The sequence below is a fragment of the Ranitomeya imitator genome, chromosome 1 (genome assembly GCF_032444005.1).
Source record: "Ranitomeya imitator isolate aRanImi1 chromosome 1, aRanImi1.pri, whole genome shotgun sequence".
NCBI classification, from domain to species: Eukaryota; Metazoa; Chordata; class Amphibia; order Anura; family Dendrobatidae; genus Ranitomeya; species Ranitomeya imitator.
Window position 1 is genome coordinate 56,680,752 of NC_091282.1, and position 26,493 is coordinate 56,707,244.

Consider the following 26,493-nt stretch of genomic DNA (forward strand, 5'->3'; position numbering starts at 1 on the left):
CGGACGTCAGCCCGCTCGGCGGAGGCGCGGGGCTTTGTCACCTGTTCTTTTCAGGGTTGTTGGTCAGTGCAGGAGTCCTCCTTGCCGATCAATGTCCTCGAGTTTCGGATCATCTTTCTGTGTTTCCTTCACTGGGTAAGGATTCTCAGCAGCCTAGACAGACAATGACACAGCAGTGGCATATATCTACTACCAGGGGTGGACTCGGCGGTCTCTGGCCTCGGCCGAGATTCCAGGATCCTCCTTTGGACAAAGGTAACGGTCCTGGTGAGCTCCGCAGTGCATGTCCCCAGCGTGGACATTTAGGCCGCCGACTTCCTCGGCCGCGAGGGCCTTGTGGTACTTCAGGAGATTTCCTATCGGATTGCTCTTCGATTGGGGGACTCCAGATGTGGACCTCATGGCGTCCCGATTGAATAGGAAGGTCCCTTGGGTCGGTCCAAGGTCCCGCGATCCTCTCACAGTGGTGTTAACACTCTGGCCATTCCTTGGTTGCAGTTCGCGCTCCCCTATCGGTTCCCACCCCTTTCCCTTGCTTTCCAAGCTGTCGAAAAGATCAAGGCGGGATCGGGATGGGTGTCGGTCATTCTGATCGTTCCGGATTGGCCCAGGAGGTCTTGGTTTGCGGACATAATCAATCTTCTCGCGGTCACCCCTGGTGCCTTCCAAACAGACCCGATCTGCTGTCTCAGGGTCCGATCTGCCACCCGAATTATCGGTCGCTCAGTTTAATGGCGTGGCTGTGGACTCCAAAGTTCTAAGAGCGTCCGGTCTTTCGGCCCGGATAGGTCACGCTATAATCCAGGCTAGAAAGCCTTCGTCTTCTTTTAGGATCTACTATCGTACCTGAAAGGCTTACTTTCGTTGATGCGAGTCCAACCGCTTTTCACCTATGTCCTTTCCCTGTCTTCCATTTGGTTTTCCTTCAGGCAGGACTGGATTTGGGCTTCGCTCTCAGTTCCATAAAGGGCCAGGTTCCTGCGCTCTTCTTCCCTTTAAGAAGACGTTATCTTCTCAGCCACAGGTTAAGACCTTCCTTCAAGGAGTAGCCCACGCTGTCCCTATGTACAGGGCCTCTGGATTCATGGGATTTAAAGGTTGTGCTGGTTATTCTCAGGGGTTCCCCCCTTTTGAGCCTCTCAGGGAGTTTTCCGTGTCAGTTCTATCTCGGAAGGTGGCTTTTCTCAAGTCCATCTCTTCGATCCGCCGCGTTTTTGAGTTGGCGGCCTTTTCTTGCCGACCTCCTTTATGGTTTTTCCACCAGGACAAGGTGGTCCCAGGCCTCCGCCTTCCTTCTTTTCACGAGGTGGTTTTCATCTTTCCACCTCAACGAGGACATCGTTCTACCTTCCTTTTGTCCAGCTCCGACTCATCCTCTGGAGCGATCGTTGTACAGGCTAGACCCCGTCAGGGCAGTGAGGATCTCCCTGGCTAGCACGGCCGTTTTCCGAAAGATGGATTCTCTTTTCGTCATCCTTGATGGCGTGCGTAGAGACCTGCCGGCTTCCAAGGTGACTATTGCTCGCTCGATCAGAACGGCAATTTTGGAAGCTTACCGGGTCAAGAACAGAGTGCCCCTCCTGAGATAAAGGCTCACTCTACCCGGGCAGTCGGCGCTTCCAGTGTGGTACGTCACAGGGGCTTTCGCCGACGGCTTTGCAAAGCGGCAACCTGGTCTTCCATCCACACGTTTCGCCGGACTACGGCGGACTCCAGCCTGGGCAGAAGGATCCTGCAGGCGGCAGTGGTGAGTCCTCGTACTTGATGGAAGTCTGTTTTTCCCACCCCAGGGACTGCTTTGGGACGTCCCATGGTTTCTGTGTCCCCCAATGAAAGGCGATAGAGAAAACAGGATTTTTGGTTGCTTACCGTAAAATCTGTTTCTCGGAGCCTTCATTGGGGGACACAGCTCCCTCCCAAGTTGAACAGCTCTGTTTACCGTTTACGTGTGAGTTCTTTGAATACTCTTTGAGTGCTTGAAACTGTTAATCTATGGAGCGCCGTGGAATTTGTTGGCGCTATGTGGATAAAGTTTATTATGTTATTATTATTCTTTCTCTTTTACACATTGCTTCTCCTACTGCTTTCTCACTAACTGAATATCCTACTTCCTGTCGGTAGGGTGTACACTGCAGAGGAGGAGCTAACTTTTTTGTTTGCATAGTGTCAGCCTCCTAGTGGCAGCAGCATACACCCCATGGTTTCTGTGTCCCCCCATGAAGGCTCCGAGAAACAGATTTTACGGTAAGCAACCAAAAATCCTGTTTTACGGTGAGTACACAAAAATCCCTATTTTGGGTCAGGATTTTATTTCCTAGATTCCTTTTTATAATAGTCACACAGCAATATGCAGCCTCGCGTGGACAGCACCCTCCAGGGCTCCATTCATTATAGCCAATTTTAAAGGGGTTTTCCATAGCAATAAAGAGTTTATTTTGGGTTAAAAATAAATAAAAAAAAAACAATACTTGCCCCACTGATCTCTTGCACTCCTGTGTCCCTTCTTTCTGAGTCCCCCACCTGCCTCTACTTTCTGGTTCCTACTGACACAGGAAATGACTGCTCAGCCAATCACTGCTGCAGCTGTGACAGTTCTCAAGCAGTGATTGGCTGCAGCGGTCACATGTCCTGGAAGCAGAGACTGGAGGGGAACCGGTAGGATCCAAAAGGAGCAACGTACGGCTGGTGAAGTCAGTTTCTTTATCGCTTCATTGGGAGACACAGGACAACCATGGGGTGTATGCTTTGCATCCTTTTTCTTTTAAAATAATTTTAACCCTTTTTATTATTGTAAATGTTTTGAAAAGGTCCGATAATTCAGATTGTAGTAATACGCCGCTCAGTTATCAGGGTGCACAGTAACTAACACAACCACAGCTGATCACCGGAGGTGTCTGATAACGCCCCCTGCACGTTCCTCCTGGGGGCATGGATGAGGGTCGCACAGTATGGTCCAGTATATGTCGATCATGGATTTTCTGCCCTAATTGTCTTCGTCCACTAGGTGGAGCGAGGAAGCCCCAAGAGCTGTTTCCTGTTTCTGGGGGGTGTATTATGTGACGTGAACTGGATGAACGTCCTGGCCGATGCCTGGGGTCCCATTCCGCGGCCAGAAACCCACCGCATGCTGGTTTGCCTCCTGTACATGCTGGTATTTCTCACCAAAGAGGAGCAGCTGATAGAGGAGCCGGTACGCTGTCTTACCACTCTGCATAGCCTGAGATTTCCGCTAGGAACAGATCTCTCATTGCTATTCTTCTTTTTGCAGGGGGCTCCTTTAATTAGCCTCTTGGGGCAGGCTGGCACTTTGTCCTGGCATTTGGTGGATGCCGTGTCTTACCAAAATGTCATAGGGTATTTCAGCAGCCATTACCCTCCCTCTGTCATCCTGAGCTCCCACCTGGCAGACGAGCTGCTCCTGAAGCTCCTCCGTGTCTCCGCCGGATTCTCCTCGTTTCCTGACTGCAGCATTTACTCCGTGAGTGCAGGACGCCATATGTACAGGGGCTCAGGGATACCCTTACTGCTTTGGGGAAGGGGTGGATTTCCCGGCACTGTGCAAACGTTACACTTAACAGGGGAGTAATTATGGATGTTCCTAACTTTCATGATATATAACACTGGCTCATGTGTAAAGGCTGATTTCCTCACAGTACAGGGATAATACACAGTGATGTCACAGTACAGAGATAATACACACAGTGATGTCACAGTACAGGAATAATACACAGCGATGTCACAGTATAGAGATAATACACAGCGATGTCACAGTACAGGGATAATACACAGTGATGTCGCATTACAGAGATAATACACAGTGATGTCGCAGTACAGGAATAATACTCAGTGATGTCACAGTACAGGGATAATACACACAGTAATGTCGCAGTACAGGGATAATAAACACAGTGATGTCACAGTACAGGAATAATACACAGCGATGTCACAGTACAGAGATAATACACAGCGATGTCACAGTACAGAGATAATACACAGCGATGTCACAGTACGGAGATAATACACAGCGATGTCACAGTACGGAGATAATACACAGCGATGTCACAGTACAGGGATAATACACAGCGATGTCACAGTACAGAGATAATACACAGCGATGTCACAGTACAGGGATAATACACACAGTGATGTCACAGTACAGGGATAATACACAGCGATGTCACAGTGCAGAGATAATACACAGCGATGTCACAGTATAGGGATAATACACACAGTGATGTCACAGTACAGGGATAATACACAGTGATGTCACAGTATAGGGATAATACACACAGTGATGTCACAGTACAGGGATAATACACAGTGATGTCACAGTATAGGGATAATACACACAGTGATGTCACAGTATAGGGATAATACACAGTGACCTCACAGTACAGGGATAATACACACAGTGATGTCACAGTACAGGGATAATACACACAGTGATGTCACAGTACAGGGATAATACACAGTGATGTCACAGTATAGGGATAATACACACAGTGATGTCACAGTACAGGGATAATACACAGTGATGTCACAGTACAGGGATAATACACACAGTGATGTCACAGTACAGGGATAATACACAGCGATGTCACAGTACAGAGATAATACACAGCGATGTCACAGTATAGGGATAATACACACAGTGATGTCACAGTACAGGGATAATACACACAGTGATGTCACAGTACAGGGATAATACACAGTGATGTCACAGTACAGGGATAATACACAGTGATCTCACAGTACAGGGATAATATACACAGTGATGTCACAGTACAGGGATAATACACAGTGATGTCACAGTATAGGGATAATACACACAGTGATGTCACAGTATAGGGATAATACACAGTGATGTCACAGTACAGGGATAATACACAGTGATCTCACAGTACAGGGATAATACACACAGTGATGTCACAGTACAGGGATAATACACACAGTGATGTCACAGTACAGGGATAACACACAGTGATGTCACAGTACAGGGATAATACACAGTGATGTCACAGTACAGGGATAATACACAGCGATGTCACAGTACAGAGATAATAAACACAGTGATGTCACAGTACAGGGATAATACACAGTGATGTCACAGTACAGGGATAATACACAGTGATGTCACAGTACAGGGATAATACACACAGTGATGTCACAGTACAGGGATAATAAACACAGCGATGTCACAGTACAGAGTTAATACACACAGTGATGTCACAGTACTGAGTTAATACACACAGTGATGTCACAGTACTGAGATAATAAACACAGTGATGTCACAGTACAGGGATAATAAACACAGCGATGTCACAGTACAGAGATAATAAACACAGCGATGTCACAGTACAGGGATAATAAACACAGCGATGTCACAGTACAGCGATAATAAACACAGTGATGTCACAGTACAGGGATAATAAACACAGTGATGTCACAGTATAGGGATAATACACAGCGATGTCACAGTACAGAGATAATACACAGCGATGTCACAGTATAGGGATAATACACACAGTGATGTCACAGTACAGGGATAATACACAGTGATGTCACAGTATAGGGATAATACACACAGTGATGTCACAGTACAGGGATAATACACAGTGATGTCACAGTATAGGGATAATACACACAGTGATGTCACAGTATAGGGATAATACACAGTGACCTCACAGTACAGGGATAATACACAGTGACGTCACAGTACAGGGATAATACACACAGTGATGTCACAGTACAGGGATAATACACAGTGATGTCACAGTACAGGGATAATACACAGTGATGTCACAGTACAGGGATAACACACAGTGATGTCACAGTACAGGGATAACACACAGTGATGTCACAGTACAGGGATAATACACAGCGATGTCACAGTACAGAGATAATACACAGCGATGTCACAGTACAGGGATAATACACACAGTGATGTCACAGTACAGGGATAATACACAGCGATGTCACAGTACAGGGATAATACACAGCGATGTCACAGTACAGGGATAATACACACAGTGATGTCACAGTACAGGGATAATACACACAGTGATGTCACAGTACAGGGATAATAAACACAGTGATGTCACAGTACAGGGATAATAAACACAGCGATGTCACAGTACAGAGATATAAAACACAGCGATGTCACAGTACAGAGATAATAAACAGTGATGTCACAGTACAGGGATAATAAACACAGTGATGTCACAGTACAGGGATAATAAACACAGCGATGTCACAGTACAGGGATAATACACACAGCGATGTCACAGTACATTGATAATACACAGTGATGTCACAGTATAGGGATAATACACACAGTGATGTCACAGTACAGGGATAATACACAGTGATGTCACAGTATAGGGATAATACACAGTGATGTCACAGTATAGGGATAATACACAGTGATGTCACAGTACAGGGATAATACACAGTGATGTCACAGTACAGGGATAATACACAGTGATGTCACAGTATAGGGATAATACACACAGTGATGTCACAATATAGGGATAATACACAGTGATCTCACAGTATAGGGATAATACACACAGTGATGTCACAGTACAGGGATAATACACAGTGATGTCACAGTATAGGGATAATACACAGTGATCTCACAGTACAGGGATAATACACACAGTGATGTCACAGTACAGGGATAATACACAGTGATGTCACAGTACAGGGATAATAAACATTGATGTCACAGTACAGGGATAATAAACACAGCGATGTCACAGTACAGAAATAATATACACAGCGATGTCACAGTACAGGGATAATACACAGCGATGTCACAGTACAGGGATAATAAACACAGCGATGTCACAGTACAGGGATAATACACAGCGATGTCACAGTACAGGGATAATACACACAGTGATGTCACAGTACAGGGATAATAAACAGTGATGTCACAGTACAGAGATAATACACAGTGATGTCACAGTACAGAGATAATACACAGTGATGTCACAGTACAGGGATAATAAACAGTGATGTCACAGTACAGGGATAATATACACTGTGATGTCACAGTACAGGGATAATACACAGTGATGTCACAGTACAGGGATAATACACAGTGATGTCACAGTACAGGGATAATACACAGCGATGTCACAGTACAGAGATAATACACAGCGATGTCACAGTACAGGGATAATACACAGCGATGTCACAGTACAGGGATAATACACAGCGATGTCACAGTACAGGGATAATACACAGCGATGTCACAGTACAGAGATAATACACAGCGATGTCACAGTATAGGGATAATACACACAGTGATGTCACAGTACAGGGATAATACACAGTGATGTCACAGTACAGGGATAATACACACAGTGATGTCACAGTACAGAGATAATACACAGCGATGTCACAGTATAGGGATAATACACACAGTGATGTCACAGTACAGGGATAATAAACAGTGATGTCACAGTACAGGGATAATACACACAGTGATGTCACAGTACAGGGATAATACACAGTGATGTCACAGTATAGGGATAATACACACAGTGATGTCACAGTATAGGGATAATACACAGTGATCTCACAGTATAGGGATAATACACACAGTGATGTCACAGTACAGGGATAATACACAGTGATGTCACAGTACAGGGATAATACACAGTGATGTCACAGTACAGAAATAATATACACAGTGATGTCACAGAACAGGGATAATAAACACAGCGATGTCACAGTACAGGGATAATACACAGTGATGTCACAGTACAGAAATAATATACACAGTGATGTCACAGAACAGGGATAATGCACAGCGATGTCACAGTACAGGGATAATAAACACAGTGATGTCACAGTACAGAAATAATATACACAGTGATGTCACAGAACAGGGATAATGCACAGCGATGTCACAGTACAGGGATAATATACACAGTGATGTCACAGTACAGAGATAATAAACAGTGATGTCACAGTACAGAGATAATAAACAGTGATGTCACAGTACAGGGATAATACACACAGTGATGTCACAGTACAGGGATAATAAACAGTGATGTCACAGTACAGGGATAATAAACAGTGATGTCACAGTACAGGGATAATAAACAGTGATGTCACAGTACAAGGATAATAAACAGTGATGTCACAGTACAGAGATAATAAACAGTGATGTCACAGTACACGGATAATAAACAGTGATGTCACAGTACAGGGATAATACACAGTGATGTCACAGTACAGGGATAATACACAGTGATGTCACAGTACAGGGATAATAAACAGTGATGTCACAGTACAGGGATAATAAACAGTGATGTCACAGTACAGAGATAATAAACAGTGATGTCACAGTACAGGGATAATAAACACAGTGATGTCACAGTACAGGGATAATACACAGTGATGTCACAGTACAGGGATAATAAACAGTGATGTCACAGTACAGGGATAATAAACAGTGATGTCACAGTACAGAGATAATAAACAGTGATGTCACAGTACAGGGATAATAAACACAGTGATGTTACAGTACAGAGATAATAAACAGTGATGTCACAGTACAGAGATAATAAACAGTGATGTCACAGTACAGGGATAATACACAGTGATGTCACAGTACAGGGATAATAAACAGTGATGTCACAGTACAGGGATAATAAACAGTGATGTCACAGTACAGAGATAATAAACAGTGATGTCACAGTACAGGGATAATAAACACAGTGATGTCACAGTACAGGGATAATACACAGTGATGTCACAGTATAGGGATAATACACAGTGATGTCACAGTACAGGGATAATACACAGCGATGTCACAGTACAGGGATAATACACAGCGATGTCACAGTACAGAGATAATACACAGCGATGTCACAGTATAGGGATAATACACACAGTGATGTCACAGTACAGGGATAATACACAGTGATGTCACAGTATAGGGATAATACACACAGTGATGTCACAGTACAGGGATAATACACAGTGATGTCACAGTATAGGGATAATACACAGTGATCTCACAGTACAGGGATAATACACACAGTGATGTCACAGTACAGGGATAATACACAGTGATGTCACAGTACAGTGATAATACACACAGTGATGTCACAGTACAGGGATAATACACAGTGATGTCACAGTATAGGGATAATACACACAGTGATGTCACAGTACAGGGATAATACACAGTGATGTCACAGTACAGGGATAATACACAGTGATGTCACAGTATAGGGATAATACACAGTGATGTCACAGTATAGGGATAATACACACAGTGATGTCACAGTACAGGGATAATACACAGTGATGTCACAGTATAGGGATAATACACACAGTGATGTCACAGTACAGGGATAATACACAGTGATCTCACAGTATAGGGATAATACACAGTGATCTCACAGTACAGGGATAATATACACAGTGATGTCACAGTACAGGGATAATACACAGTGATGTCACAGTATAGGGATAATACACACAGTGATGTCACAGTATAGGGATAATACACAGTGATCTCACAGTATAGGGATAATACACACAGTGATGTCACAGTACAGGGATAATACACAGTGATGTCACAGTATAGGGATAATACACAGTGATCTCACAGTACAGGGATAATACACACAGTGATGTCACAGTACAGGGATAATACACAGTGATGTCACAGTACAGGGATAATACACAGTGATGTCACAGTACAGAAATAATATACACAGTGATGTCACAGAACAGGGATAATAAACACAGCGATGTCACAGTACAGGGATAATACACAGTGATGTCACAGTACAGAAATAATATACACAGTGATGTCACAGAACAGGGATAATGCACAGCGATGTCACAGTACAGGGATAATATACACAGTGATGTCACAGTACAGAGATAATAAACAGTGATGTCACAGTACAGAGATAATAAACAGTGATGTCACAGTACAGGGATAATACACACAGTGATGTCACAGTACAGGGATAATAAACAGTGATGTCACAGTACAGGGATAATAAACAGTGATGTCACAGTACAGGGATAATAAACAGTGATGTCACAGTACAAGGATAATAAACAGTGATGTCACAGTACAGAGATAATAAACAGTGATGTCACAGTACACAGATAATAAACAGTGATGTCACAGTACAGGGATAATACACAGTGATGTCACAGTACAGGGATAATAAACAGTGATGTCACAGTACAGAGATAATAAACAGTGATGTCACAGTACAGGGATAATAAACAGTGATGTCACAGTACAGAGATAATAAACAGTGATGTCACAGTACAGGGATAATAAACACAGTGATGTCACAGTACAGGGATAATACACAGTGATGTCACAGTACAGGGATAATACACAGTGATGTCACAGTACAGGGATAATAAACACAGTGATGTCACAGTACAGAGATAATACACACAGTGATGTCACAGTACAGGGATAATACACAGCGATGTCACAGTACAAGGATAATACACAGTGATGTCACAGTACAGGGATAATAAACAGTGATGTCACAGTACAGAGATAATAAACAGTGATGTCACAGTACAGGGATAATAAACACAGTGATGTCACAGTACAGGGATAATACACAGTGATGTCACAGTACAGGGATAATAAACAGCGATGTCACAGTACAGAGATAATACACAGCGATGTCACAGTACAGGGATAATACACAGCGATGTCACAGTACAGGGATAATACACAGCGATGTCACAGTACAGGGATAATACACAGCGATGTCACAGTACAGAGATAATACACAGCGATGTCACAGTATAGGGATAATACACACAGTGATGTCACAGTACAGGGATAATACACAGTGATGTCACAGTACAGGGATAATACACACAGTGATGTCACAGTACAGAGATAATACACAGCGATGTCACAGTATAGGGATAATACACACAGTGATGTCACAGTACAGGGATAATAAACAGTGATGTCACAGTACAGGGATAATACACACAGTGATGTCACAGTACAGGGATAATACACAGTGATGTCACAGTATAGGGATAATACACACAGTGATGTCACAGTATAGGGATAATACACAGTGATCTCACAGTATAGGGATAATACACACAGTGATGTCACAGTACAGGGATAATACACAGTGATGTCACAGTACAGGGATAATACACAGTGATGTCACAGTACAGAAATAATATACACAGTGATGTCACAGAACAGGGATAATAAACACAGCGATGTCACAGTACAGGGATAATACACAGTGATGTCACAGTACAGAAATAATATACACAGTGATGTCACAGAACAGGGATAATGCACAGCGATGTCACAGTACAGGGATAATAAACACAGTGATGTCACAGTACAGAAATAATATACACAGTGATGTCACAGAACAGGGATAATGCACAGCGATGTCACAGTACAGGGATAATATACACAGTGATGTCACAGTACAGAGATAATAAACAGTGATGTCACAGTACAGAGATAATAAACAGTGATGTCACAGTACAGGGATAATACACACAGTGATGTCACAGTACAGGGATAATAAACAGTGATGTCACAGTACAGGGATAATAAACAGTGATGTCACAGTACAGGGATAATAAACAGTGATGTCACAGTACAAGGATAATAAACAGTGATGTCACAGTACAGAGATAATAAACAGTGATGTCACAGTACACAGATAATAAACAGTGATGTCACAGTACAGGGATAATACACAGTGATGTCACAGTACAGGGATAATACACAGTGATGTCACAGTACAGGGATAATAAACAGTGATGTCACAGTACAGGGATAATAAACAGTGATGTCACAGTACAGAGATAATAAACAGTGATGTCACAGTACAGGGATAATAAACACAGTGATGTCACAGTACAGGGATAATACACAGTGATGTCACAGTACAGGGATAATAAACAGTGATGTCACAGTACAGGGATAATAAACAGTGATGTCACAGTACAGAGATAATAAACAGTGATGTCACAGTACAGGGATAATAAACACAGTGATGTTACAGTACAGAGATAATAAACAGTGATGTCACAGTACAGAGATAATAAACAGTGATGTCACAGTACAGGGATAATACACAGTGATGTCACAGTACAGGGATAATAAACAGTGATGTCACAGTACAGGGATAATAAACAGTGATGTCACAGTACAGAGATAATAAACAGTGATGTCACAGTACAGGGATAATAAACACAGTGATGTCACAGTACAGGGATAATACACAGTGATGTCACAGTATAGGGATAATACACAGTGATGTCACAGTACAGGGATAATACACAGCGATGTCACAGTACAGGGATAATACACAGCGATGTCACAGTACAGAGATAATACACAGCGATGTCACAGTATAGGGATAATACACACAGTGATGTCACAGTACAGGGATAATACACAGTGATGTCACAGTATAGGGATAATACACACAGTGATGTCACAGTACAGGGATAATACACAGTGATGTCACAGTATAGGGATAATACACAGTGATCTCACAGTACAGGGATAATACACACAGTGATGTCACAGTACAGGGATAATACACAGTGATGTCACAGTACAGTGATAATACACACAGTGATGTCACAGTACAGGGATAATACACAGTGATGTCACAGTATAGGGATAATACACACAGTGATGTCACAGTACAGGGATAATACACAGTGATGTCACAGTACAGGGATAATACACAGTGATGTCACAGTATAGGGATAATACACAGTGATGTCACAGTATAGGGATAATACACACAGTGATGTCACAGTACAGGGATAATACACAGTGATGTCACAGTATAGGGATAATACACACAGTGATGTCACAGTACAGGGATAATACACAGTGATCTCACAGTATAGGGATAATACACAGTGATCTCACAGTACAGGGATAATATACACAGTGATGTCACAGTACAGGGATAATACACAGTGATGTCACAGTATAGGGATAATACACACAGTGATGTCACAGTATAGGGATAATACACAGTGATCTCACAGTATAGGGATAATACACACAGTGATGTCACAGTACAGGGATAATACACAGTGATGTCACAGTATAGGGATAATACACAGTGATCTCACAGTACAGGGATAATACACACAGTGATGTCACAGTACAGGGATAATACACAGTGATGTCACAGTACAGGGATAATACACAGTGATGTCACAGTACAGAAATAATATACACAGTGATGTCACAGAACAGGGATAATAAACACAGCGATGTCACAGTACAGGGATAATACACAGTGATGTCACAGTACAGAAATAATATACACAGTGATGTCACAGAACAGGGATAATGCACAGCGATGTCACAGTACAGGGATAATATACACAGTGATGTCACAGTACAGAGATAATAAACAGTGATGTCACAGTACAGAGATAATAAACAGTGATGTCACAGTACAGGGATAATACACACAGTGATGTCACAGTACAGGGATAATAAACAGTGATGTCACAGTACAGGGATAATAAACAGTGATGTCACAGTACAGGGATAATACACAGTGATGTCACAGTACAGGGATAATACACAGTGATGTCACAGTACAGGGATAATAAACACAGTGATGTCACAGTACAGAGATAATACACACAGTGATGTCACAGTACAGTAATGATATACACTGTGATGTCACTGTTTAGAGATAATAAATATATAATATGTAAATAATAAATATATTGATGTCACAGTACCAATGTTATAAATAGGTTTTAGTTTGCAGGTACTGTATATATTTTTTAGAATTAATAATTGCTTTCTTTAATCCTTGTACAGCTGTCACGCTCCTTCACTATCTGTAGAAGGCCCAGGAGCTGACCCCACTATAAACCGTGTATTGCACAGCTGACACCAAGCTAATTTTTTCAGTAGCAAAGAATCGCCAAGACCCACTTTCTGTCACCTTAGTTTACATTGATTGCATGGATCCTCGGAGCGCACATGCTGGAGCGTTGTAACTTTCACTTCTGCCGCTCCCTCCGCTCACACGTTCACCTTAAATTGCTGTTTATTTCCCAGGACGTGACCCCTAAATGCCGGATCTACATTCAGCAGATGGTCCAGTTTATGGGCTCCTTGGAACAGAATGGGAAGATCAGCGTTTCTGCCCTAGAGCAGGAGATGTCCAAACTACTGGACGATATTGTCATCTTCAGCCCTCCAGGTGGGAGATCTGCTACCTCTGAGTGATGCTACACTATCTGATAGGAAAGATTTACCACCACTGATCTCAGCTCAGCTTCCAATTTCTGTAGCTGTGTACACAGTGACTGCACCAGCAGAATAGTGAGCGCAGCTCTGGGGTATAATAAAGGATGTAATAGTATAGGGAGCAGAACGGCACTAGAGCAGAATGTTTCCAAGCATGCAGGACTGTTAATGGACAGCTGTTTATTCAGGCGTCACAATCGTAAAGGGTAATGGTGCTCTGCATGAATGTCCAGAGAGTAATCGGTATGCAGTAAAAGAGAAGAAACTAATGCGGCACTCACCCCGAATTTGCTGTGAAGATTGTGATCTTTAATGGAGAAAGATGAAAATTACATCCATCAGGACATCAGGTACATATGAGGGTGTGGTATAGGAGCACGGACGACGGCCGTTTCGCACACACAGGTGCTTCTACCCGTAGGTGCTTCTGGACCCGTAGAAGCACCTGTGTGTGCGAAACGGCCGTCGTCCGTGCTCCTATACCGCACCCTCATATGTACCTGATGTCCTGATGGATGTAATTTTCATCTTTCTCCATTAAAGATCACAATCTTCACAGCAAATTCGGGGTGAGTGCCGCATTAGTTTCTTCTCTTTTACTGCATAATAAAGGATGTAACTCAGGATCAGTAATGTAATGTATGTACACAGTGACTGCACCAGCAGAATAGTGAGTGCAGCTCTGGGGTATAATAAAGGATGTAACTCAGGATCAGTAATGTAATGTATGTACACAGTGACTGCACCAGCAGAATAGTGAGTGCAGCTCTGGGGTATAATACAGGATAAGTACAGGATCAGTAATGTAATGTCTGTACACAGTGACTGCACCAGCAGAATAGTGAGTGCAGCTCTGGGGTATAATACAGGATAAGTGCAGGATCAGTAATGTAATGTATGTACACAGTGACTGCACCAGCAGAATAGTGAGTGCAGCTCTGGGGTATAATACAGGATAAGTACAGGATCAGTAATGTAATGTATGTACACAGTGACTGCACCAGCAGAATAGTGAGTGCAGCTCTGGGGTATAATACAGGATAAGTACAGGATCAGTAATGTAATGTATGTACACAGTGACTGCACCAGCAGAATAGTGAGTGCAGCTCTGGGGTATAATACAGGATAAGTGCAGGATCAGTAATGTTATGTATATACACAGTGACTGCACCAGCAGAATAGTGAGTGCAGCTCTGGGGTATAATACAGGATGTAACTCAGGGTCAGTAATGTAATGTATGTACACAGTGACTGCACCAGCAGAATAGTGAGTGCAGCTCTGGAGTATAATACAGGATGTAACTCAGGATCAGTAATGTAATGTATGTACACAGTGACTGCACCAGCAGAATAGTGAGTGCAGCTCTGGAGTATAATACAGGATGTAACTCAGGATCAGTAATGTAATGTATGTACACAGTGACTGCACCAGCAGAATAGTGAGTGCAGCTCTGGGGTATAATACAGGATGTAACTCAGGGTCAGAAATGTAATGTATGTACACAGTGACTGCACCAGCAGAATAGTGAGTGCAGCTCTGGAGTATAATACAGGATGTAACTCAGGATCAGTAATATAATGTATGTACACAGTGACTGCACCAGCAGAATAGTGAGTGCAGCTGTGGGGTATAATACAGGATATAACTCAGGATCAGTAATGTATGTACACAGTGACTGCACCAGCAGAATAGTGAGTGCAGCTCTGGAGTATAATATAGGATGTAACTCAGGATCAGTAATGTAATGTATGTACACAGTGACTGCACCAGCAGAATAGTGAGTGCAGCTCTGGAGTATAATACAGGATGTAACTCAGGATTAGTAATGTAATGTATGTACACAGTGACTGCACCAGCAGAATAGTGAGTGCAGCTCTGGAGTATAATACAGGATGTAACTCTGTCTATCCTGCTCTGTCCTATTTTCTAGATCTGGAGGTCCAGAAGCGTCACATGGCGTTAAGCAGTTTGTTCATGGAGCTCCTGATGGTGATGAATAACGCCAGTGTGACCACCGCTGAATCTCTGCGTGGAGCTCTGCTGAAGTGGATTGATAGCAAAGTACAAGGCATGATGGTGATGCCGCTCTTAACAGCAGCGTGCCAGAGCTTGGCATCGATTAAACACATGGCGGAGGCGACTGAAGCCTGTATACTGGCGTACTTCAGAGACGGTAAGCAGCTCCTCCGCTCTCTGTATGACAATTGGTGCCGTCACATTGTTCTTCTTTTATAGGGGGACGACTGTTGTCTCCTCTCCACCATCCAGCGGTGATGCATGAAGCTTTCATTACATCTGCTTAGGTCACATAATCTGTTGTTTTCATTCATCACACTTAAAGGGGCTGTCCAGTTCGGATAACGCTTCTTATATGCACTTTACGGGAGGTAACAGAGGGGGCTTCCTGATATCTTGATGCAAGCATTTACCTAGAGCTTTTCTCTGTCTGCAGAGGAGCTGCCCTGTCCTCTGTTATTGCTGCACCTCGCCCCCATAGATCACTGCTGATTGCTAGAGGGTCCCAGGGGAACACTGTACTGATCAGTGAGGGTCCCGGAGGGTTGATTCCTTCCAGCACCGGCAATGCTAGTCTCTCAGAGGACCCCCTGAACACCTGTATGCAACGTGTATCCTCAATGCAAATGATTGATAGGAGGGTGATAACACGAGGAAAAGTTCCTGCTTCATCCTCCCCTGGCAATGGAGGCAGCACAGGGGTAGGATGACCGTGACAGACTGTGATCTGTAGTCCTGATGTCACTTACCGTTCCCCCATTCCTACTCTGCCACTTTCCTATCTGTGTTATACTTCAGAGCTGCATTCACAATCTGCCAGCATCTCATCCGCTTCTGCACAGAGCTTGTTCTCTTGTATTCTGAGTGTCATCTCATACTAAACACCATGCATAGGTGTGTTTGACGACAGGCAGAATTGTGAATGCAGCACTGGACTATTTACAAAAACACAACCCAGGACCCTTCCATCTACTTATAGTTACCGTATACTGAATATGTAGAATGGTGTTTAACGTCGTCCCCCCTATTCATTTCATTCCCAGAGACCCTGCACAACCAGAACCCAGGCTGGGGCCCGATCCTGGCGTCCTTGCAGGTGCCCGAACTTACTACTGAGGAGTTTCTCCAAGAATGCCTCACCCTGGGCAGTTACCTGACGCTTCACGTGTACGTTCTGCAATGTCTGAACCAAGAACAGACCCTCGCCAACGAGCTGCGGATCCTGGTGAAAATCTCCAAGTGGATAGAGCAGGCGCAGCCGAGGTAAAAACCCCATATAAAACCTCACATCCCGTAGACTGTAAGTGGGCTGCAAGGGGATTTACCAGGATTTGGAGGCCTCTTCCTGCAAGCGCCAATTGGTGCGGTTCCTTAATTACTTACGTTTTGTTTGTTTTTTGGCCCCTTTATTTTTTTTTCTCCTACCCATATTCTAGGAATCGTACTTTTTTTTCATTCTTCTTCTATCAACTTATCTGTAAGAGGGCTTGTTTTCTTGTTTTCTGCAGGACGTGTTTTAGCTTTTGAATTACACCATTCATTTTACCATATAATGCAATAAAAAAAAAAAACGGTAAAAAAATACCAAAATTTAAAAGAAAAAAAAAATAACATTCCGCCATTTTTTTTAAGTTTGTTTTTATCACGTTGTCTTTGCAGTAAAAAAATAAAAAGACCCGGGGACATGTTTCATCGCGCTGGTACAGTTACAGTGGTGGCAAAAAAAAAAATATGATGTGTTGGCACCTTCTCAGACCCATAATATTTCAGTTCTTAATTGCATTGGGGGCACAGGATATAAACCCTGCCACTAGGAGGTGTAACATTAGGTATAAAAAAAAAAAAGAGTGTTGGCTCTGCCGGGTAGGCTATCCCAATTTCTCAGAGATGAGGCAGTTTTAACAGTGTCATTCGGAGGCAGACACAACCTGGATCAGGTCTTTATTATCTTTCCGGTGGTGTGGTTGTCCTCCACCTTTAGGTTGTTATCCACGAAGGACACACCGTACAATCCACAGTGTAATTTCTGCCTTTGACGCGTCCCTCATGGCTGCTGCGAGCATCCCTTTCTCTCAGCCTTTATTGGGGGGCACAGTTCTCCCTCCTACGGACCCCCAGGCATGGTTTTTCTTCCTCCTGGTGGTAGCAATATACACCCATGGCTTCCAGTGTTCCCCATGAAGGCTATGGAAAATGGATTTTACACTAAGTACCAAAAATCCTGTTTGTTTTTTCTCCATTTTTAGCTCCGTCAATGAAGAACCCAAACTCTTCCTGTGGATCCATAAGATTCTGCAGTTGTCTCTGATTCAGGTGGAGCAGAATGACATTGAAGTGACCGAGCATGTCCTCCGGACCCTGGTCTCAGTCCAGGCTCGCCTCTGCCTCCTCAGTGAGGAAAGAATGTCTACTGGTATCCTGGGGGCGATCGGCCTTGGAAGAAAGTCTCCTCTCTCAGCCAGGTAAGGCCTCCTTGTCGTAAGTGACATCTTCGCTATATCTCAGCAACAGTTAGATCATGTTTCCTTACCTGAAGACATCTGTAAATGTTCAGAAACCTAAAAAGTCCCACAAAAATCTGTCTAGCAATTTCCAGGAAATAAGAGAGCGAGGAGGGGGATGCAGCTGCAGTTTATTTCTGTGTCTACAAGTGCATGCTGTGAGAGGGGAGGAGGAGCAGGGGTAGAAAGACACCTGATTACGTGAGAGTGCAGCAGTAGCATCCCCACAAGCAAGGGACCGCTCAATACACCATGTGAAGTGATAAGGATGGAAAAGACCCCCGAAAACACAGATTATTGCTATGCAGTATTGCATATAGATTTACAGCTTCCTACCCTTTGTACATAGCCGTAGTTTTCTAAGTGAGCTGAGCTTGTGAGGTCTCTTTAGAGCGTGCCGTATGATCTCTTGTTTTATGCTCATTTCAGATTTAGGATTATCGCTCGCAGTCTGGCAGCCTTTGTTTTAGCCCAGATTCCTGCTGAAAATAAAGTGCGCCTTAAGGCAGGGACTGGCCCGCATCTGTCACCAAAAGCTCAGCAGGTACCTGTATAACTTTATTATATTCAGATCAGACGTGTAAGTGCGGTCTTTTCTTGCACAGATCCTGAGGTCCTTATTGTTTTATTACTGCTCAGGGCAGTATTCACTATTCTGCAGGCTTCAGAGCTGAAATATCCCAGCATTGCCTGATTTATTAGGGTCTGTAAGCCTAGTGTGCACAGTCCAGTAATTACATGTTCCCCTGCATTCAGTGCCAGACAAATGCCAAATGGGCCAGTACTGGCAGTGGGCCACATACAATCCACTTAACCTTCAGTGATCTGTTTTCTCAAGGCACGGCTACTGTTAAAGTCTGTGGCAAAGTAGAAAGCCATCCGATCCCTGCTCCGTTACCTTGGCATTCTGCAAGCTGCCTCATACTGCTGCATTATTACTAAAGGGGGCTTTATTACTAAATTGAGACAGTATTATTACTATGTGGAGGAACAAAGGGGGCTTTATTACTATATGGAGACATAACCGGGGTATTATTACTATGTGGAGGAACAAAGGGGGCTTTATTACTATGTGGAGACAAAACAGGGGTATTATTACTATGTAGAGACATAAAGGGGGCATTATTAATATGTAGAGGAACAATGGGAGCATTATTACTATGTAGAGACATAAAGGGGGCTTTATTACTATGTAGAGACATAAAGGGGGCATTATTACTATGTAGAGGAACAATGGGAGCATTATTACTATGGAGAGACATAAAGGGGGCATTATTACTATGTAGAGGAACAATGGGAGCATTATTACTATGTAGAGACATAAAGGGGGCATTATTACGATGTAGAGACATAAAGGGGGCATTATTACGATGTAGAGACATAAAGGGGCAATATTACTATGTAGAGGAACAATGGGAGCATTATTACTATGTAGAGACATAAAGGGGGCATTATTACTATGTAGAGACATAAAGGGGCAATATTACTATGTGGAGGAACAATGGGGCATTATTACTATATGGAGACATAACAGGGGTATCATTACTATGTAGAGGAACAATGGGAGCATTATTACTATGTAGAGACATAAAGGGGCATTATTACTATGTAGAGACATAAAGGGGGCATTATTACTATGTAGAGACATAAAGGGGGCATTATTACTATGTAGAGACATAAAGGGGGCATTATTACTATGTAGAGACATAAAGGGGGCATTATTACTATGTAGAGACATAAAGGGGGCATTATTAGTATGTGGAGATATAGCGGCCTCATTATTACTTCAGAGGAACTATGCTAAGGACTGTTGTTGCCGGCTGCAGGGGGATACACTGGATCCCCAGTTATAATTAACTAGCTATTGAACCCGTTCTACGCCCGGGTGGCGAGCATTTATATTGGTATATGGTCTTCATCCTGGTATGTGCTGCTCCATCCTGCGTCCCCATCCTGTCATGTGCTGCTCCATCCTGCGTCCCCATCCTGTCATGTGCTGCTCCATCCTGCGCCCCCATTCTGTCATGTGCTGCTCCGTCCTGCATCCCCATCCTGTCATGTGCTGCTCCCATCCTGCGCCCCCGTTCTGTCATGTGCTGCTCCCATCCTGCACCCCCGTTCTGTCATGTGCTGCTCCCATCCTGCGCCTCCATTCTGTCATTTGCTGCTCCCATCCTGTCATGTGCTGCTCCCATCCTGCGCCCTCGTTCTGTCATGTGCTGCTCCCATCCTGCGCCCCCGTTCTGTCATGTGCTGCTCCCATCCTGCACCCCCGTTCTGTCATGTGCTGCTCCCATCCTGCGCCCCCGTTCTGTCATGTGCTGCTCCCATCCTGCGCCCCCGTTCTGTCATGTGCTGCTCCCATCCTGCACCCCCGTTCTGTCATGTGCTGCTCCCATCCTGCGCCTCCATTCTGTCATTTGCTGCTCCCATCCTGTCATGTGCTGCTCCCATCCTGCGCCCCCGTTCTGTCATGTGCTGCTCCCATCCTGCGCCCCCGTTCTGTCATGTGCTGCTCCCATCCTGCGCCCCCGTTCTGTCATGTGCTGCTCCCATCCTGCGCCCCCGTTCTGTCATGTGCTGCTCCCATCCTGCGCCCCCGTTCGGTCATGTGCTGCTCCCATCCTGCGCCCCCGTTCTGTCATTTGCTGCTCCCATCCTGTCACGTGCTGCTCCCATCCTGCGCCCCCGTTCTGTCATGTGCTGCTGCCATCCTGCACCCCCATTCTGTCATGTGCTGCTCCCATCCTGCGCCCCCGTTCTGTCATGTGCTGCTCCCATCCTGCGGCACCGTTCTTTAATTTGCTGCTCCCATCCATATGCCCCATACGCTGCTCCATAAGATGCTCCATAGTATATGCCCCGTATCAGGTGGCGTAAGTAACAAATAGCTGTGGCATGAAGTGCCACAGCCTCATGCCACAGCAATTTGTTACTTGCGCCACCTGATTCCTTTCCGCCGCCATTTTCTTGGTCCTCCTGCTGGCGGAATCGGCGCCTGCGCAGTCCGTGCTTCCGGCGCCATTTTCTTGAAGACACACCTGCAGTGTGTCTTCAAGAAAATGGCGCCGGCAATGTGTCTTCAAGAAAATGGCGCCGGAAAGCGCGGACTGCGCAGGCGCCGATTCCGGCAGCAGGACCAAGAAAATGGCGGCGGAAAGGAATCAGGTGGCGTAAATAACAAATTGCTGTGGCATGAAATGCCACAGCAATTTGTTACTTACGCCATTCCTTTCCGCCCATTTTCTTCGTCCTCCTGCTGCCGGAATCGGCGCCTGCGCAGTCCGCGCTTTCTGGCGCCATTTTTTTGAAGATACACCTGCAGTGTGTCTTCAAGAAAATGGCGCCGGCAGTGTGTCTTCAAGAAAATGGTGCAGGAAAGCGCGGACTGCGCAGGCGCCGATTCCGGCAGCAGGACCAAGAAAATGGCGGCGGAAAGGAATCAGGTGGCGTAAATAACAAATTGCTGTGGCATGAAGTGCCACAGCTTCATGCCACAGCAATTTGTTACTTACGCCATTCCTTTCCGCCCATTTTCTTCGTCCTCCTGCTGCCGGAATCGGCGCCTGCGCAGTCCGCGCTTTCCGGCGCCATTTTTTTGAAGACACACCTGCAGTGGAGCCGGAGTGTGTCTTCAAGAAAATGGCGCCGGAAAGCACGGACTGCGCAGGCGCCGATTCCTGCTGCCAAAATCGGCGCCTGCGCAGTCCGCGCTTTCCGACGCCATTTTCTTGAAGACACACCTGCAGTGGAGCCAGAGTGTGTCTTCAAGAAAATGGCGCCGGAAAGCGCGGACTGCGCAGGCGCCGATTCCGGCAGCAGGAATCGGCGCCTGCGCAGTCCGCGCTTTCCGGTGCCATTTTCTTGAAGACACACTCCGGCTCCTCTGCCTGTGACTGGTCAGAGGGCGGCGCCGGCGCGCATTAAGCGCGTCATCTTGCCCTCTGAACTGTCACAGCAGAGGAGCCGGGAGACGGAGCCGCACGCAGCGCTGGAACGGGGAAAGGTGACTATACTTACCCTCTTGGCGGTCCCTGACTCTCCGGTGGAGATCGCGGTATGCGTTCAGTGCTTACGCATACCGCGATCTCCTGGGAGCGTTACTCTGTGGGGGCCAGACTGCACCGGCGCTTGCGCCTGCGCAGTCTATAAAGGCTTCGGACAGAGTGACGCTCCCAGCGTTATATTATAGATCCCATATGTTCAATGTGAGGGTGATATGTCCCCTCTCAGGAGATGTCTTTATGGATTTTTTTATTTTTCTCTATGACACCTAGACCCATAAATAAAGCAAAAAGTTATCAAAATTGACGACATGCGACGAAAAGCGACCTGTCTGCAGCTCCAGTGTTTCACAGAGCGGCGCCGAGGTCACTTTTCAATACAAGTCAATGACCGCCTCGTTCTGGCCTCATAGACTTGTATTGAGAGCTTGTGACATCGCCTCTGGCTTCTGGCCAGTCAGAAGATACTGTCACAAGATGACGCCGCAGGAGTGGAGCGGAACTGGAAAACGGTGAAGACGCCGGAGGGTGAGTGTATGACTGGGGCAGGAGGCTTAGATTTAAAGCACCACTCCAGTGCTAAAAAAAAAAACCCTCTGGAGTGGTGCTTTAATGTTACCAGCAGGGTAAAGGTATTGGAGGTTGTATATGGCACATCAGAGACTGTAGTAAGTAGTAATGTAACTAAGTGTTCGGGGAGGGCAGATCAGAGCCTGAAAATAGAGAGGAAAGCACAGTGGAGGCCGATTATGGAGAGACGAGGAGCATCAAACACCCTAAGCATAAGTGCCAGTTCCAGTTAGAAAAGATCGCTGATGGTCAGTAGAAGGAGGAATCAGTCCAGGAATGAAGCTGTGCTGATACAAGAGGCCTAGTGAAGACAGCAGCACCCTGGACACACAGGCCGCACATCCAGCCTATATTACTGGGGGGATGGAGAGGAAAACATGAAAACTCAGAGCACCCTGTATATAAGGGGGGAATTAATGAATAAATGAAGCAATGGAGATCAGCAGTGCTGGTCGACTTCAGGATTTCCAATCACTAAGAGCCAAATGAGGCGACCTTGACACAATGTTAGTGATGTCTTCACCCATAAGGTAATCTGTATTTCTATATTCCAGGCATTGAATACCGTGGAGTCCCTGAGCTCCGGGAAACAGTATGCGGAGTACCAGGAGCAGATCTCGCAGGCCGTTCAGTTTATCCAGTACCCGGGCCACTGTCTTCAGGACGGGAACACGCTGCTAGCCCTCCTCATCAACTCCCTGTACCCAGAAGTGCATTATCTGAACATCATCCGATAACCGGGAAAGATCCCGCATCTGGGACTCGTTTTTTTTCTATCCCTCCATGTTTCGGTGACTACTTTGTTTCCCCACACGTTTCATGTTTTTAGAACAAAAAATGACGTATTGATGTTTATGTGTGTGCAATAGTCAAAGGAAGAAAAGTTATCCACGTGTCGAGTCTGGTGGAGCAGCAGGAAAGAGATATATTATGTATAAGAGTCATCCGTAAAGGACCGAGATGGGAACGGAAATTGCCAATACGATTCAGGCATGTGCCGCCTTAAAGGGGCTCTCCACTAAAAAAAATGTTCTTTTTAATCTGATTACTAATGCAGGCTAAAAATGGGATGACATGACGTGATTGCCGTCAGGCTGCTTTTCTTCTGTTTTGCCAGAGGCACAATTCATTCCAAATTACAGCCATTTTTTTTTTGGTGTAGTTATATCTGTGTCCAGAAGAGGGCAGTATTATATTAAATTTTTGTGAAGAAGAGGGAGAAGTAGAAATATTCCTCTGATGGGCGACAGCGGGCGCAGGGAAAAGTGTATAAAGTCTGCGCTCCTTCCCGAGACATGATGGCAGAGACATAGAATATAAAAGTGTATTTAGCAAATGTTAATTATTTTATCACCATTGGAGGAATGTTTCCCGCACCAGTAATGTGAATATCCGTTGCAGTCGGAGTTGCCCTTTAATTGTTCCTATACAGTTGTTTATGACTACTTGATGGCAATTTACACAATCCCCTGAATATAGAGTGACAGTGCCAAAAAAAAAGATGCCATGATCCGCTGTGCCTGAAGGACAGAAGTGGGATGTAGTGATGTTATTGGATAGTTTGGAAGATGGACTAAAAGGGTCAGCAGCTAAAGGGTTAATTGCCAAACCAGAAATGTATATGTGTATTATGTGTCTGTAGTTACTAGTGGAAGTGATGTATGATGTATATGTGATTTATTTATAAAAAGGGCTTTCATCATTATGTAACTGGCTTCTTGTCAGCCATTTGTTGGGGACAAATCAATCCACGTACCTGTTCTGTACAGAAGCCGAACACATGTAACTGAAAGGGTACGTTCCCCCTAATAACAAGCTGATCCACTGTGTGTATACATTACTGATCCTGAGTTACATCCTGTATTATACCCCAGAGCTGCACTCACTATTCTGCTGGTGCAGTCACTGTGTACATACATTACATTACTGATCCTGAGTTACATCCTGTATTATACCCCAGAGCTGCACTCACTATTCTGCTGGTGCAGTCACTGTGTACATACGTTACTGATCCTGTATCTCTTTTTATTATAAAAGTACCAAACAAAACTTACAGGCAAAGCTTACAGACAAACTCAAAACAAATTATTTACAATCCCCAAAAAGTCCAATGTCCAGCAGATTTATACAAACAAAATGTTCCTCCATTTCATTAATACCCCCAGCAAGGGAAGAGACCTCAACCTATATCCTTTTTCCCCCTCATACACACATACCCACGCATTCATCCCTAGAAAAATAAACAAGTCGGCCAACTGCCCTAAACAAAGTAAATAGGCCACCTGGCCGAACTTAATCATATATTTTTATATATTTTTAAATTTTATATATTTATTTTTTTTTTATAATTTTTTTTTTTTTTTCCTCCTAAACTATACCACCACCATTCCCCCAAAGGTCCCACGAAAGTTTGTGGCCTATCACACCAGGTCCCACGAGAGTTTGTGGCCTATCACACCAGGTCCCACCAAAGTTTGTGGCCTTTCCTATACAGCAAGGTCCATAAAAGTTTATGGCCTTTTTTTCCTCTTCTTGGCATCCCGCCGGACGTCCATTCTCCAAAACCCATCCCCCCACCCCCCAAGAAACCCCCCACCCCACCTAAACTAAATCCCCCTACACGCATCATAATACACATGTAACATATATATACAACCTTATAATAACATATCAATAATAACATAATAATAATAACCACTACACACCTTAACCATGACCAAAGAACAGGCCCAAGTTCAATGCTTGCAAGCCCTATACCCAGGTTACCAATTACAAAACAAAAATCTGTAAGTGAGGGTTACAGCCCACCACCAGGAACTGGAGACCAGAGGCTCTCACCCTAATCTACCGCACATCACCCTGACCCTCCCTAACAACACAAAAGAGAAAATCCTGTCCCTATAACCCTACCAATCTCACCCTACCTGCCCCTATCTGTCCCTCACTGACCCTCACTACCAACCTAATACTAACTACCTGTCCCTAAAGACTGTCCCTATCTGTCCCTCCCTGTCCCTACACATCTATCTGACCCTACAAAATAAAGATAAAAGGATAAAACTCAACCCTATCACAGGCACACAGAACCTAATTCTCCCTAGG

General features: G+C 44.5%; 1 protein-coding gene across 1 annotated transcript in view; it reads left to right on the forward strand.

Annotated features, from left to right (window-relative positions):
• The window catches only part of EPG5 (ectopic P-granules 5 autophagy tethering factor), a 143,464-nt gene extending 118,363 nt beyond the window's left edge, over positions 1-25,101 (forward strand). Inside the window, exons 37-44 of the mRNA XM_069747033.1 lie at positions 3,005-3,190; positions 3,269-3,478; positions 14,108-14,252; positions 16,231-16,473; positions 17,360-17,579; positions 18,563-18,778; positions 19,247-19,361; positions 23,946-25,101. Coding sequence (XP_069603134.1) covers positions 3,005-3,190; positions 3,269-3,478; positions 14,108-14,252; positions 16,231-16,473; positions 17,360-17,579; positions 18,563-18,778; positions 19,247-19,361; positions 23,946-24,128 — 1,518 coding nt within the window. The 3' untranslated portion in view covers positions 24,129-25,101. The remainder of the gene's footprint in view (positions 1-3,004; positions 3,191-3,268; positions 3,479-14,107; positions 14,253-16,230; positions 16,474-17,359; positions 17,580-18,562; positions 18,779-19,246; positions 19,362-23,945) is intronic.
• The last annotated feature ends 1,392 nt before the right edge of the window (positions 25,102-26,493 follow it).